The sequence below is a fragment of the Panthera leo genome, chromosome B3 (genome assembly GCF_018350215.1).
Source record: "Panthera leo isolate Ple1 chromosome B3, P.leo_Ple1_pat1.1, whole genome shotgun sequence".
Classification (NCBI taxonomy): Eukaryota; Metazoa; Chordata; class Mammalia; order Carnivora; family Felidae; genus Panthera; species Panthera leo.
Genome location: NC_056684.1, coordinates 41,198,937 through 41,211,431, shown reverse-complemented (window position 1 = coordinate 41,211,431; position 12,495 = coordinate 41,198,937). Strand labels below are relative to the sequence as shown.

The window sequence follows — 12,495 nt, the reverse complement described above, 5'->3', positions numbered from 1 at the left end:
TATTAAGAAAGTAGTAAGGATTTGTTTTTTTCACAAGTGACATATAAATGAAAAAGTTACAATATGAAAAGTTTCTAAATATATTGCCTAAGTGCCAATTTCTACGACATATTTTTTTAATGTTCTTGCATATATACACCCTGTATTCACTACTGTCGAGCCTTACTACAGACTCTACTAATAAATACACTTTTGTAATTAATTTTCTTTTTTAGAGAAGAAGGTTCTCTTAAAAACAAAAAAGAAGCCACCTGGGTGGCTCAGTCAGTCAAGAGACTGCCTCCTGATTTCTGTTCAAGTCATGATCTCACAATTCCTGAGACCAAGACATGCATTGGGCTCTGCGCTCATTGCTCGGAGCTTGCTTGGGATTTCCTCTCTCTCTCCCTCCCTCCCTCCCTCCCTCCCTCCCTCCCTCTCTCCCTCTCCCTCTCTCTCTCTCTCTCTCTCTCTCCCCACCCCCCCCCCCCGCTTGCACGTGCGTGCTCTCTCAAAATAAACTTAAGAAAAATAAAAATAAAAACAAAAATAGTCTCACTTTTGTTTTTATGATTTGACTAGAGGTTCTCTAAAGGTTATCTATCTAATCATTAAAATTCTATTTCCTGGTTGCACCTGAGTGGCTCAGTTAAAGGATCTACTCTTGATTTCGGCTCAGGACAGGATCTCACAGTTCAGGGAATTGAGCCCTGCAATCAGGCTCCATGCTGCCAGCACAGAGCCTGCTTGGGATTCTCTCTCCCCGCCCCTCCCCGACTTTCTCTCTTTCTCTCTCTCTCTCTCTCTCTCTCTCTCCAAACAAACAAACTAACTAACTAACTAACTAAAAAAACGGCTGTGTTTCCTGGGTGTCTGGGTGGCAAAGTCAGTTGAGCATCCGACTCTTGATTTCAGCTCAGGTCACAATCACAGAGTTGTGGGATCGAGCCCCACATCAGGCTCTGCACTGAGTATGGAGCCTGCCTGAGTTTCTCTCTCTCTCTATCCCTATGTGCTCTCTCTTGCTCTCAAGTAAAAAAACAATACATTTTTTAAAAAACTGTATTTTCTTAGCACTTTGATTTTGATGTGCCTATCTTTAAACTTTAAATAGGCAAAGATGAAGACATGTTAATACAAGTAATACATGTAAATATAATACAAATCTAGATAGAAACCCCATGCTCTAAAAAGGACAATGTCTCACAAAATAAACTACTCCCAAGAACTAAAAAATTAAAATGTCTAAGAGCTTACAAAGTATTTATAATTTTTTTTCTTATCTGGTGAGGGAGCTTACAAATAAAGAGAATATCAAGATAGCATTTACCACAAAGACAGCTACTTCTATTGGGGTTGCTAAATGGCCACATACCTACATAATCATGATCTTAATACTATTTATATGCAACATGTACTTCCCTCTGCCTATCTACCATTTGATCTATGAAAGGAAGAAAGGGAGTGAGGAAAAAGGGAAGGTAGGAGGAAGAGGAAGGGAAAAAAGAAAAAAGGAAAAGAAGTTCCATGAAGGCAAGGGACTCTGTTCACTGCTGACTTTCCAAGAACCAAGAAGAGTACCTGGCATATAACAGGGACTCAGTAAATATTTACTGAAATAACTTCATTTTTATCTCAGAATTCATATTCCAAAAGGTGAAGATAAAGATAAAATAAGGGCTTTTTTCCCCTTCCATACAGAATCTATAAAAGTAATACTTTAAATGTCTCTGGGGAGAGATCAGTATATATACTATATATGTTTTGAATCAGATCAATAAATTATCGAGTATCTTTTGTGGCATGAGTTAAGTTTTACAAAATGTAGTAATAATTATTAAGTTCTGTGCTTGTATACGTTTTAAATAGAAAATTATAGGTAAACAGATAATTATTAATATAAAAGAAACAAACAAAAAAACCTGTTTACCTTGCAAAGGAAAAACAACGTGAAAACTGTTGTGGCCAAAAAAATTTTTGATGAATAACTTATGGAATATATCACATCTGACATGAATAATTTCAACAACACATAAGGAAAAGAAAAAGCAGATAATATACCTTGCTTAATTTTGCCCCCAAACTGGTCTTCCAGGAGCCCATGGACCACTAATTTGTAGATCATGGCTTGAGCTCGTTCCAGATCAGCTAATCCCAACGCTCTCTTTATGGGCGACCGCATGACGGCTCGCTTCACCATGTGTCGCATCAGGAACTGCAAGGCTGCTCGCATCTCCACATCTTCATGAACAACTGGAGAGCTTGCACAGTCTGAGTTATGGCCATTTTCAGCCAGAACTTTTGGTATCAGCAACAGCTCAGCATATTTACTACAGCCAAGAAGAGCACTAAGTGATTTCATAGCACCGAGGTAGAGATAGGACAGTTGGACTGCTCTGATTTCTGATTGGGCTATGTCATGGTTTTTGGATATGTGTTCGTGATTTCTTCTTTTTCCTTCTGTTATCTGATGTTGGGATTCCACACTTGGCAGTGTTGGGTCTAAAGAAAATGAAGCTATTTCGTTTTCGGATTTGGAGGCTGTGGTACCCTGATTTTTGACATCATCAGATGTTAAGCCTGTTCGCGTATCTAAAGCAGATTCATTCTCGGTTTTCTGCTCAACATCTCCTTTCTCCTCAGACTCATGTCGGTGTTTCTTTTCATGTCGCTTGGTGCTCTGTTTGCCCATGTCTTCATGAATACCAGTCAGATATGTGAGGTCCAGCAACACAGAAGCCGTCAGGCCTCGGAATCGCGCCACATCAAAAGGCAATGGTTCACAGGGCTCCAGATTATACAATGGAGTATCACTAGGCGACCAAAAAGTTGGGAAGCTTTAATAAAGATCAGAATGACACAGGAAGAAGCAAGTGAGGGATAGACGGGAGGAAGGTACAGAAAATAATGTAAACAAATAAGATGTATCATGTACACAGTACAAAACATAATTTACACAAACTAGAGAAATCATTACAAAGAGAAAAATAAATCTATTATGAGAAAATGGGGAGATGTGATGCTAAATGCAAAAGCAATGAGATGTGCATGTACTTTCAAATCAGAATATTGTTACTACAACGCAAGCCAGGAATTAGCAAAATTTCTATAAGAGAGCCGAATAGTAAATATAGCTTTCAACCCTGCCATCATAGTATGAAAGCAGTCACTGAATACCTAAATGAATGTGTGTGGCTGTGTAACATTATTTACAAACATAAGAGGTGGGCCAGATGTAGTCTGTCTATCCCTGATATAAGCTATGTGGAAAGTTTGTATAATAAATTTTACTTATTATGTGGGTAATGACTATAACCTATTTCAGAGAAGACTTTATTTCCATTTAAAACATAACTTTGTAGTCTTCAATTAATGCCTCTAATTTGTAGTTTAAGCAAAAATAGGATCACACACTTCCTGATATTTGGCAAAAATTTACTGAAGTTTAAAAATGTTGTAAGTACACAAAAAATGTAACAGCTTTAGCAAGCATCTAAAGTTTGGTGGCATAAATTTGTTATATTAACCTAAATCTTAATTTTAGCTTGACTTTCTTAATCTTTATTTTCCCTTTGTCTTATTTCCTTATTTGTTTTGATTATTCTGCTATGTTACATTTGCATTTTAATAAGGAATCATAAATCCTTTCTGAAACAAGGCAAAGAATAAAAGAAAAGGTAAATACTTTCATGTAACACTGTAAAATTTTCATTGGTTTCTTAGCTTGGTGGAATGGGGTAAAGTAGGGTCCATTAACTCCTAAAATTGTATATAAAGGTTACACATGTGTTATTTTCAGCTGAGAGAATCTATAGCTATTGTTACATTCTAAAACAGCACTGCCTCGAAAGAAATCTTATGAACCGCTGTTTTAGATATTGTCCCATGTCATATTAACACTATTAAGCAATCACTTTAGGCAGTATAATGAACAGTTACATATTATAATTAATAAATCTACATTTTCAAAGAAGATACATGACATATTTCCTTTGAAACGTACGAAGTTTCTTTTTCGCACAAATCCTATCTGACTGCAAATATGTCTAAATGTGTTTAAGTATATCATTTGTGTTAAATAAACGTAATTTCCATATCTATCCAAAATATTGCACACTGAAGGGACAGAAGTATGTGCTTAAAAAACAAAAAAAGTAAGAGTACTTATATCACAGTTAATCCCAAACTTAATTTTAGTCACTCAAATGTTTCTGCCTACACTCAAAGCCCACCTACACAAAATGTAACTGACAAACCTGCTGGCTGGCTTTTTTCTATCCTGGTATGTAATGGAAATGATCAAAAAGCAAGTAGCCAAATGAAAAATAAAGACAGATCCCAGTTAAACCTGAATTAGTGAGCTTACCATTTCTTCACAAAACAAAACAAACAAAACAAAACAAAACACCATATATTTTATTAACTACTAGTATTCCAGGGAACATGGGTTTGAGATATATTCCTTTATGAAATCAAATTACTCATACCCAACTGTATAAAAAAAACTTATTTTAAAAACTGGCTCACCTAAAACACAGTTACTCACTGTCCATAGGCAATGGCCCATTTCACCATTAAATACTCGTTTGCTAAAAGTGTAACTCAACAGATCATACCTGATGGTAATTTCTGCTTCATCCCATTGGACCTTAGCAGACGTGCTGCCCTCTTTGACCACTCCCAGCAGCGTGGCATGGCGCCCAGTTTGCTTGTGAACACACCGACCTCCAACTCTAAGACCAGCATCAACTCCTCCTATCACTGCCAGCACAGGCCACACCTCTATGCAAAGGGTCCTCAGCTGCGGCTCTGAGAGGTCAGCAAGGCCATGTCTATTATGTTTACCTTTCTCTTCCTCTTTGCTTTCCTTCTCCTCTCTCATTTCATTTTCCTCTCGGCTTTGAACCGAGCGGCTTTTCTTTAGCTTCTGACCTGACTCTTTAATACATATCTTAATTTTATGCAGCCTTTCCATCATTTTTTTGTTAATGCAGTAAGTCCAACGGTCTGTTCGGTGAAGGATACGGATAAGCTGAATAGTGGCCTCCGCCAGCACTGCTGCTACTGGACTACAAATAGGGTCTCCTGGAAGTAAGTCTCGTGGCGTGCCACGCATTTGCATATCACAAATTTTCACCTATAAGAAAAAAAGAAGGCAGCAAATGTGTGATTAATAGTTCTTATAAACCATTAGTCACTATACATTCTAGTACATGTAATCCCATGTTGAACTAGTGTTTGGTCTCCTAATATACGCGTATTTATACCACTGGCTGCTGGTAAAGAGTGAGCAAATATTACAAATTTACTAAAGTTAGGAGCAGTATGGTCCTCTGAAACAAGGTGCCCCATTATTTAAACTTCCTCCTGCAGCCTGTATTAGAGCTGTTGCAGGCACCCAAAAGGTGGATATAGACTAAGGTGTATGGGACTGGCTCAATTTACTCCCTACCCCCCCCCCCCCCGCCACCGCCAACAACAACAAAAAAGCCTTGAGAATCTAGTCATTCTTATCCTCAAGACAAGTCCTCAGAGCATCTTACACTGTTCGATGGTTACAAAGATAAAATTGTTAAGTCTAGATAACTGGGATATTCCCAACCTACACACATTTCAAATAAGACACTGAGGTTAAATTAAAAGAAGAGCAAGATTTGGATCCAGATCTTAATTCTGCACAATCTTAGGAAATTATTTAATCACAATAAACCTCAGTTTTTTCATCTGAAAAAAATTGCACTAATAATAGTAACTGTCTCTTATGGTTAAAGATTGAGACTATGTACTTAAATTGCTTATTACTACAGTGCCAGATACATAGTAAATGTTCAAAAAGAGGTTAACTACCATTAATATTGTTTTCATCAGAGACTGTGAAACTTATCAGAAAAGGCTTCTGGACAGAATAAATTGATTGCGACACAGTGTACAAGTGAATTAATTCCTTCAAGGTTCATAGATGTTGGGGAGCAATAGGCCATCACTCTAACCAGGTGATAGCAGACTATTTTGGGCTGCAAGAATATCATCAAGGAAAGAACTGACTGCAGGTACTGGGCTGTCTCTGAACTTCATCCCCAGTTGTGCTGACTACCTACTCAGGAGGCAGCTCCCTTCACTTATAAAATGCTAGCTTAAAATTACATGACCTTGAAAATTTTAAAAACACATTTAAAAGCACAGAATAAAAGGTAACTTTCATAGGTAGGACTGATCAAGTTCAGCACTTCCACTATAGATATATGACAGTGTGAAAACTTTCTACTACAAAAGAACTAGAAATTCTGGAGACGAGAGCTAGGCCACACTTCATCCTCAAGTGAAAGGATGTGGTAGAAAAAAAAGCAACAGGGAGACCACAAAGGCGTTTGTCTCTTCTTGGCTTTTAGATGAAGAAAAAAAAAGTTTTTAGCGAGAGTATAGCCCTTTAATACTGTCCCCTCCTGAAGGTTTGGGGTTCAAATTAACACCATCTATAAGGTGTAAGAACCCCCTCAGCTGAATGAACCTCAGGTTCCATATCACAACTGGATCTGCCATTATTCAGCTAAGGGTATCTGATTACATTTAAGATTATTTCTAGATCTCTTTCTCAAATGAACAACTGCCAATGAACCAGATTACTCCTAAACTATCGCCTATGATTCCTATAATTGAAAGTTGACTCATTACATTCAAATTGCCAGAATATCAAATAGTGCCTTAATGAAGAGTAAAGGCAATTTCTAAAAGTAATCTAACTTTCTAGGAGAATAAATTACCTGAACAGGTAGTTTTAATGGTAGAAATAGTTTATTCCATTTATAAACTCTATCTGATCCTAACAAATATTAATTTAAAAGAAGACAAATATCCTTTACACTTAAGTATAAAAGTTTGAAGTTTCATTACCTTCTCCCCTGGGTTGCTACTATAGAACATTACACACGGGTATAACTCTGCCGCGTCCACATCTTCAAAAGCCAATTTGGGTTCCTATAGTGTGGCAGAGGAGACGAAAACACATTTTTAAAAAAAATATGGAATATCTAATTACATTAAGACTCAAAGCTCTTATGAGACAGAACACAATTTATAAGATCAAATCTCAACCCTGCTAACCAAGAAACTTCCACATATAACTAATGATCCTGATTTGTTCATCTGCTTCAAAAATCTTACTGGGAATTTACTATCTTTCTGTTGTTTGTGTGGTCCTGGTAAATACTAAAAGAACCAAAAGGTATTAGATAAAAAGCAAAGGGTGGATAACATATTAATTGAGTAATCAGCACTTAAATAACTCAGTTGAGTGTAAATAAAAAACAAGAAAACATGCAATGCTTGTCAATGAGTTTCAGTACCTCTCCATTTTTCCCAAAGGAAATGGTTCTGGCTTCCATGTCTAACACACAGGTAATGAAATCTCCTTGAGTAAAACTGGACAACGTCAGAGTCTGTTCTCCATTGTGATAGAGGTTACCACTGTAGGCCCGGTACAGCCACATATCGGAGGTAGTACGGTGGTTAAAGTCATGTACTGGCCAGCGAGAAACTCCAACACACGTGCCTTCATTACCTCTGTTTTCCTTCACAATGTAAAACTAAAATGAAAATGGTAATGTTCACTAATATCCAAAAAACTTGTTTATGTATAATTAACTGTATAAACCAATACTGGGGAATATGCTCACAAGTAACATTGATGCATTTATGGGAATACGATAAGTTCATTTTCAGCCCAAGTGAAAATAACATATAAATGAAACAATTTCATCATTTTATAAAATAAATGAAAATTCACTAGACTAGAACAATTCTAACTCATTAAAACATAGTTACAGTATTATTTGGAGAAAAGAGAGAGAGACAAGTGGGAAAAGATGGTGCTCTGGTGCCTGGCGGGCTACAGAGTTACAGGTGTTATGAATCAGCAGGTAAAGTGCTATCTGTTGAGAGAGATAAAAGTTACCTATGGAATTCAAAAGTAATAGATCCAACCATAGGAGAGTTAGTTCACTGACTCCAGTGACTGCTTTAGGCCTTGTTAGCTAAAGTGAGTCAAAAAGAGGATAAAGTGTAGTGTGCTCTCTTGTAGGCAGGAAGAGAAAGGGGCCCAAACATCCTTATAAAAAGGCTTTGGATGGGCCAAATAATAAAAATTAACTTGCAGTTGCCTCTCCTCTGGGCAGGAGGGGGAAGAGTTCAAATTTCCCTGAAGGAGAGTTCTGGGTAGATCAAAAATATTAGAAGTTTGTGTTGCTTTTTCCTCCAAGAGGGAAAAAAGATCAATCAGTTCCCAGAGCTGGAGCAAAGCTTTAAATAAACAAAAAAGAAAAAAGAAATGAAAATACAAACACCTCTCTAGATATTTTCTTTAGCCTAGATGATTCCACTGCTGTAGCAGTGGCCCTGACCCAATGAATTACCCTAAATTTACTGCTAGGGCTTTGAGTAAACCTGAAATCTGAGGGTAAAAGTAAATTTTTAAAAAAAGCATTTGCAAGTGTTCTGTGGCTACTGCATCTGGATGTATGATAAAAATTGATGTAAAATTAATAAATCCTAAGGGATCATCCTGATCAGTGAAAGCTGCAAAAGAAAAATTGTTAGGGAGATCCAACTTCCATGTTTTCTACCACTAGTGGGTAAATTTAAACTCTTTTGAGTATTGGAAACAAAAATAAGTTTCCATAACTGATGATTTTTGCCTCTGGAAAAAGAGAGACCAAATAAAAAGAGTGGTAATCTCCAGAGAGAGATACACAGATATACTTTCAGAGTTTTAAAAAGCAGTTTTACTTGCCATTGAGTTCTTGTAAAATCTGATATCTGACTCTTAGAGGCTAATGATTTTCCAACCTAAATTTTGACTGGCGAAATTTGGACTCTAAAGACTGACAAGGCAAAAAAACAAAAACAAAACAAACAAAACCACCTACAAAAGTATTACTTGTCACTTTGACTTAAGACACAGCAGTTTGGTCTTACAAGCATCTATGCTTCATTGCTGCCAAAAAAGTTGCTTAGCTTTTTAGAATCCTGAATTTATAGATCCTAATTACCTGGACCTGACTCTAATCTAAAACCTGAAATTATCTGCCTTGGGCTGTTTCAACGTAACATGAGCTATGCGCAACTTAAAAGCAGAAACTGGCCCAATGAACAAAACCTAAATTCTGGGACTGTTGTAGATTTAGGACTCCTCTGTGGGGCCAAAAACTATGAAAATATCATCGATTCTGCTGGACTGTCCAGGTCACTTGCAGATACCCCTGGGTAAGGGTTTTTTCTTTTATGGAGCCATCTAAATTTGAACTAATTGGCTCCATATTTCTGAAAAAAGAAAATGATTATACTCCTAACTTGCAATTCCTGCTCAAAATAGAAAGTTGGAGGAAGGCATACCCCAGGGAGTATAACCCTGCCATCCACTCTTAATTAACTGGACTGTCAACCTCTTCTTGGGGACATCCCACTGCTGTTGACTTATGTTCAGGTTTTTGGATTAGTTGCAGTTTGCAACAACAGACTGATAGCTTGACTACATGTCACATCTTTCTTCTGATACACTTATTTTAGTAAGGCCTTTTATTAAAAGAAGCTCTCGCAGAAAGAGATTTATCTTTCTAGGCTGCTAACTAGATAAATGATTAGGATAAAAGAGGAGATTTTTAAACTTTCTATTTTGAAATAAAAAATTTTTTTTTAACTGGGCTTTTGTCCTGACCAATCTCCTAACTAACTCTTCTGGTTAAGTTGTATGAAAAACTTTTTGTGTGAAAATTCTTTTGTCCTTGCACCCAACCCTTCTGGACAAAAGGTCTAAATGAAGATAAAAAAAAATGATCGAAAAAATCTGAAGTTATAATTACTAAATGAGACATACTGATTTTAGAATAAGGGGGAAAAAAACCAAAAACCCAGACCCTTGGGAAGTGTGGAGGAGTGGGGAAGGCATTAATGATCTTTGTTTTTGAGAACTGCTTCTCTTTAGAGGAGAAAAAAATCCACATTGTCTTGAAGGCTACTGTGAGTACTTCATATTCAACCTGACTGCTGAGCCTCCCATTACAAATGACAGGCTGTAAGAAACAGGGGGTGGCTGGCCCCAGCACCTGCACATTTCCAGCACACCTCTAGATGTCATCATGCTCTTCAGGCAGATAAAGTGAAGTCAGAGAAAAACAAAACCATTTAAATGACTGCCTAATTTAGGCAGTATCTGAGTCCCACTGACTCTAGATTATTCAAACTGCACTGGGAATAGAGAGTGGGGGGCCCTCTGGTGGAATGTCACATTGGGGCCCTGTTAACATGTTCTGCTTAACCTGATTAGGGGTATCCTAACAATTATAAACTCTTTGTTTCCAGGGATAGCATGTATGCCTTCTAGAAATGTATTTCTTGTGTGTACACCCTATCATGACACTACCTGAGCCCTGGACTGGCCAGAGGTGTGCTGTGCTGAACTGATGCCTAAGTGAGTTAATATAAAAACTTAAAGACAAATCTACATGGCTTTCTATGATAGACATTTATGGTTAATGAGATTTGTTTTTAACTAGCTAAGTCTAAAACCACCAAGGAAGCATAACTGAAGTCAATAGTACAGGCTGGTCTCACCCTGTTGCCTGGCGTCCTACTGATAATAATATACTATATATATTATATATAGTATATACTATATACTATAAATAAATATATAAATATAAATATATATAAATAGAAAAATATAAAAATATATATATAAATATATAAATATAAATATATATAAATAATATATATAGTATATACTATATACTATAAATAATATAGTATATACTATATATATAATATATATATGTGTATATATGTGTATATATATATATATACACACACACACACACTATATAATTTTACTATAAAGAGACTATGGCCAAGAGCCAACGGGGTCAACTGTGACAAAAAGGAATTAATATAGCAGAGACTGCCATCCATAGAAAGGCCTGCTTGCAATGTTGGTCCTTGGCTGGCATCTGGAACTAGAATGATAACCAGTTCCCTTCAGTGATAAAAACTTTACAAGAAGGGTAGCTCATTGTGCCTAGACTGTTTTGTACAACGTTATAGTTTAACATAAACACCTGCTTTCCTTCTGGGAATCTAAAATTTTAGTGTATGTCAGAGGGTGACCAGCACCCAATAAAAATCTTGGGCATGGAATCTCTAATGGGCTTTCCCAGGCAGAAACATTACATCATTATTGTATTTTCATGGCTGAGTATGATCTCTGTGATCCCTCATGAGAGGGATTATCATAATTTTTTAACTGTTCATTTAAAAAAAAAATTCAGGTAACTTTAGAAGACATTATAGAAGTTACAAAAATAATAGAGTTCCTGTATACCTTCATTCAGTTTCCATTTATGTTAACATCTTACATAATGATAAAACATTTACATATGATTCTTTTTTTTTTAAGTAGGCTCCATGCCCAACATAGGGCTTGAACTCACAACCCTGAGATCAGGAGTTGCATGCTCTACTGACTGAGCCAGCCAGGCGTCCCTACATATGATTTTTAAAAACTTTTTGATACATATTTTTGGCAAGAACATTTTTTGGTAAGGACTAAAACACAAAATGCTAAAAACTACTTGGAATTCTACATACCTTCCACTGATAGCATCCAGAAGTTACTCCAGTTGATGCCAATCCATATCCTTTTCCTCCACTGCCATGAGTTAAAATCTGTCCATTCTCCACTAGACAACACTGAGCTTTCTCTGGATCAAAGGATACTTCTTGTATAGGAAGATTCTCATCTTCTTCCTCTAACTCTCCCTGCTTCTACCAAAAAGGAAGCTCGATCAGTATTTTGGAATAATTCAGATCTCAGTTAATATATATTCTAAGACTCTTTGTTTTGATTTCACAAATATTTATTAAGTATCTACCATGTACCAGGTACAATGTAAGCAAGGAAACTCAATGATAAATACAGCGGGGTCCGTGCATAAAGCTTACGGTCCAATTAGGGGTCAAAGAAATAAGTACCACCAGTACTGTGGAGAATAACAAGAGTAACATGCAAGTATTGCAGAAACAAAAAGGTTTAAGTGTCTAAACATGCTTGGGAAAGAGAAGGAAAGCATTCAAAAGAGGAGGACTTCTGAGGTGAGTCCTAAATGATGAGGCATTCAGCAGATGGTCAAAGAAGAGGAAGACATTTAGGCAGTATATACACCAGGTGCCAAGGCATGGAGGTACAAAAGAGTTCAGTGATCTATGATAATTGTAAGCAGTGTGGAATGTCTAGAGGATGAGACAGCAAAAAAGGAGGCTAGAAAGAGAAAAGAGAACATCATGGAATGCCTTGAACGCCATTTTAAGTTTGAACCTAACAGATAACAGGGAGTGCCTACACAAATTTATATAGAGAATCTCTAATCAGATGTGTGTTTTAGAAACATTGTTCTACCAGGTGTATATAGGATGAAGGCAGAGAGATCAATCAGAAGATTATCACAAGAGTTCAAGTAAAAAATACTGAGA

At 36.7% G+C, this 12,495-nt stretch overlaps 1 protein-coding gene and 1 long non-coding RNA gene across 15 annotated transcripts in view; one reads left to right on the top strand and one right to left on the bottom strand.

Annotated features, from left to right (window-relative positions):
• HERC1 (HECT and RLD domain containing E3 ubiquitin protein ligase family member 1) overlaps positions 1–12,495 on the bottom strand; it is a 186,294-nt gene that overhangs the window by 55,631 nt on the left and 118,168 nt on the right. For 7 of the 10 annotated variants that reach the window (XM_042941773.1, XM_042941772.1, XM_042941782.1 and 4 more), the window contains 5 exons: positions 11,614–11,790; positions 7,323–7,562; positions 6,871–6,954; positions 4,596–5,116; positions 2,041–2,816 (listed from right to left, as the gene is read on the bottom strand). In XM_042941773.1, coding sequence (XP_042797707.1) covers positions 2,041–2,816; positions 4,596–5,116; positions 6,871–6,954; positions 7,323–7,562; positions 11,614–11,790 — 1,798 coding nt within the window. The remainder of the gene's footprint in view (positions 1–2,040; positions 2,817–4,595; positions 5,117–6,870; positions 6,955–7,322; positions 7,563–11,613; positions 11,791–12,495) is intronic. The other 3 variants (XM_042941780.1, XM_042941776.1, XM_042941778.1) reach the window with 3 other exon arrangements.
• The window catches only part of LOC122221938, a 46,631-nt gene that overhangs the window by 596 nt on the left and 33,540 nt on the right, over positions 1–12,495 (top strand). For 4 of the 5 annotated variants that reach the window (XR_006203523.1, XR_006203524.1, XR_006203522.1 and 1 more), the window contains exons 2-4: positions 4,636–4,795; positions 4,974–5,070; positions 10,333–10,441. This is a non-coding gene — a long non-coding RNA (uncharacterized LOC122221938). Of the gene's footprint in view, positions 1–4,632; positions 4,796–4,973; positions 5,071–10,332; positions 10,442–12,495 lie in introns of all 5 variants that reach the window. The other variant, XR_006203521.1, reaches the window with a different exon arrangement.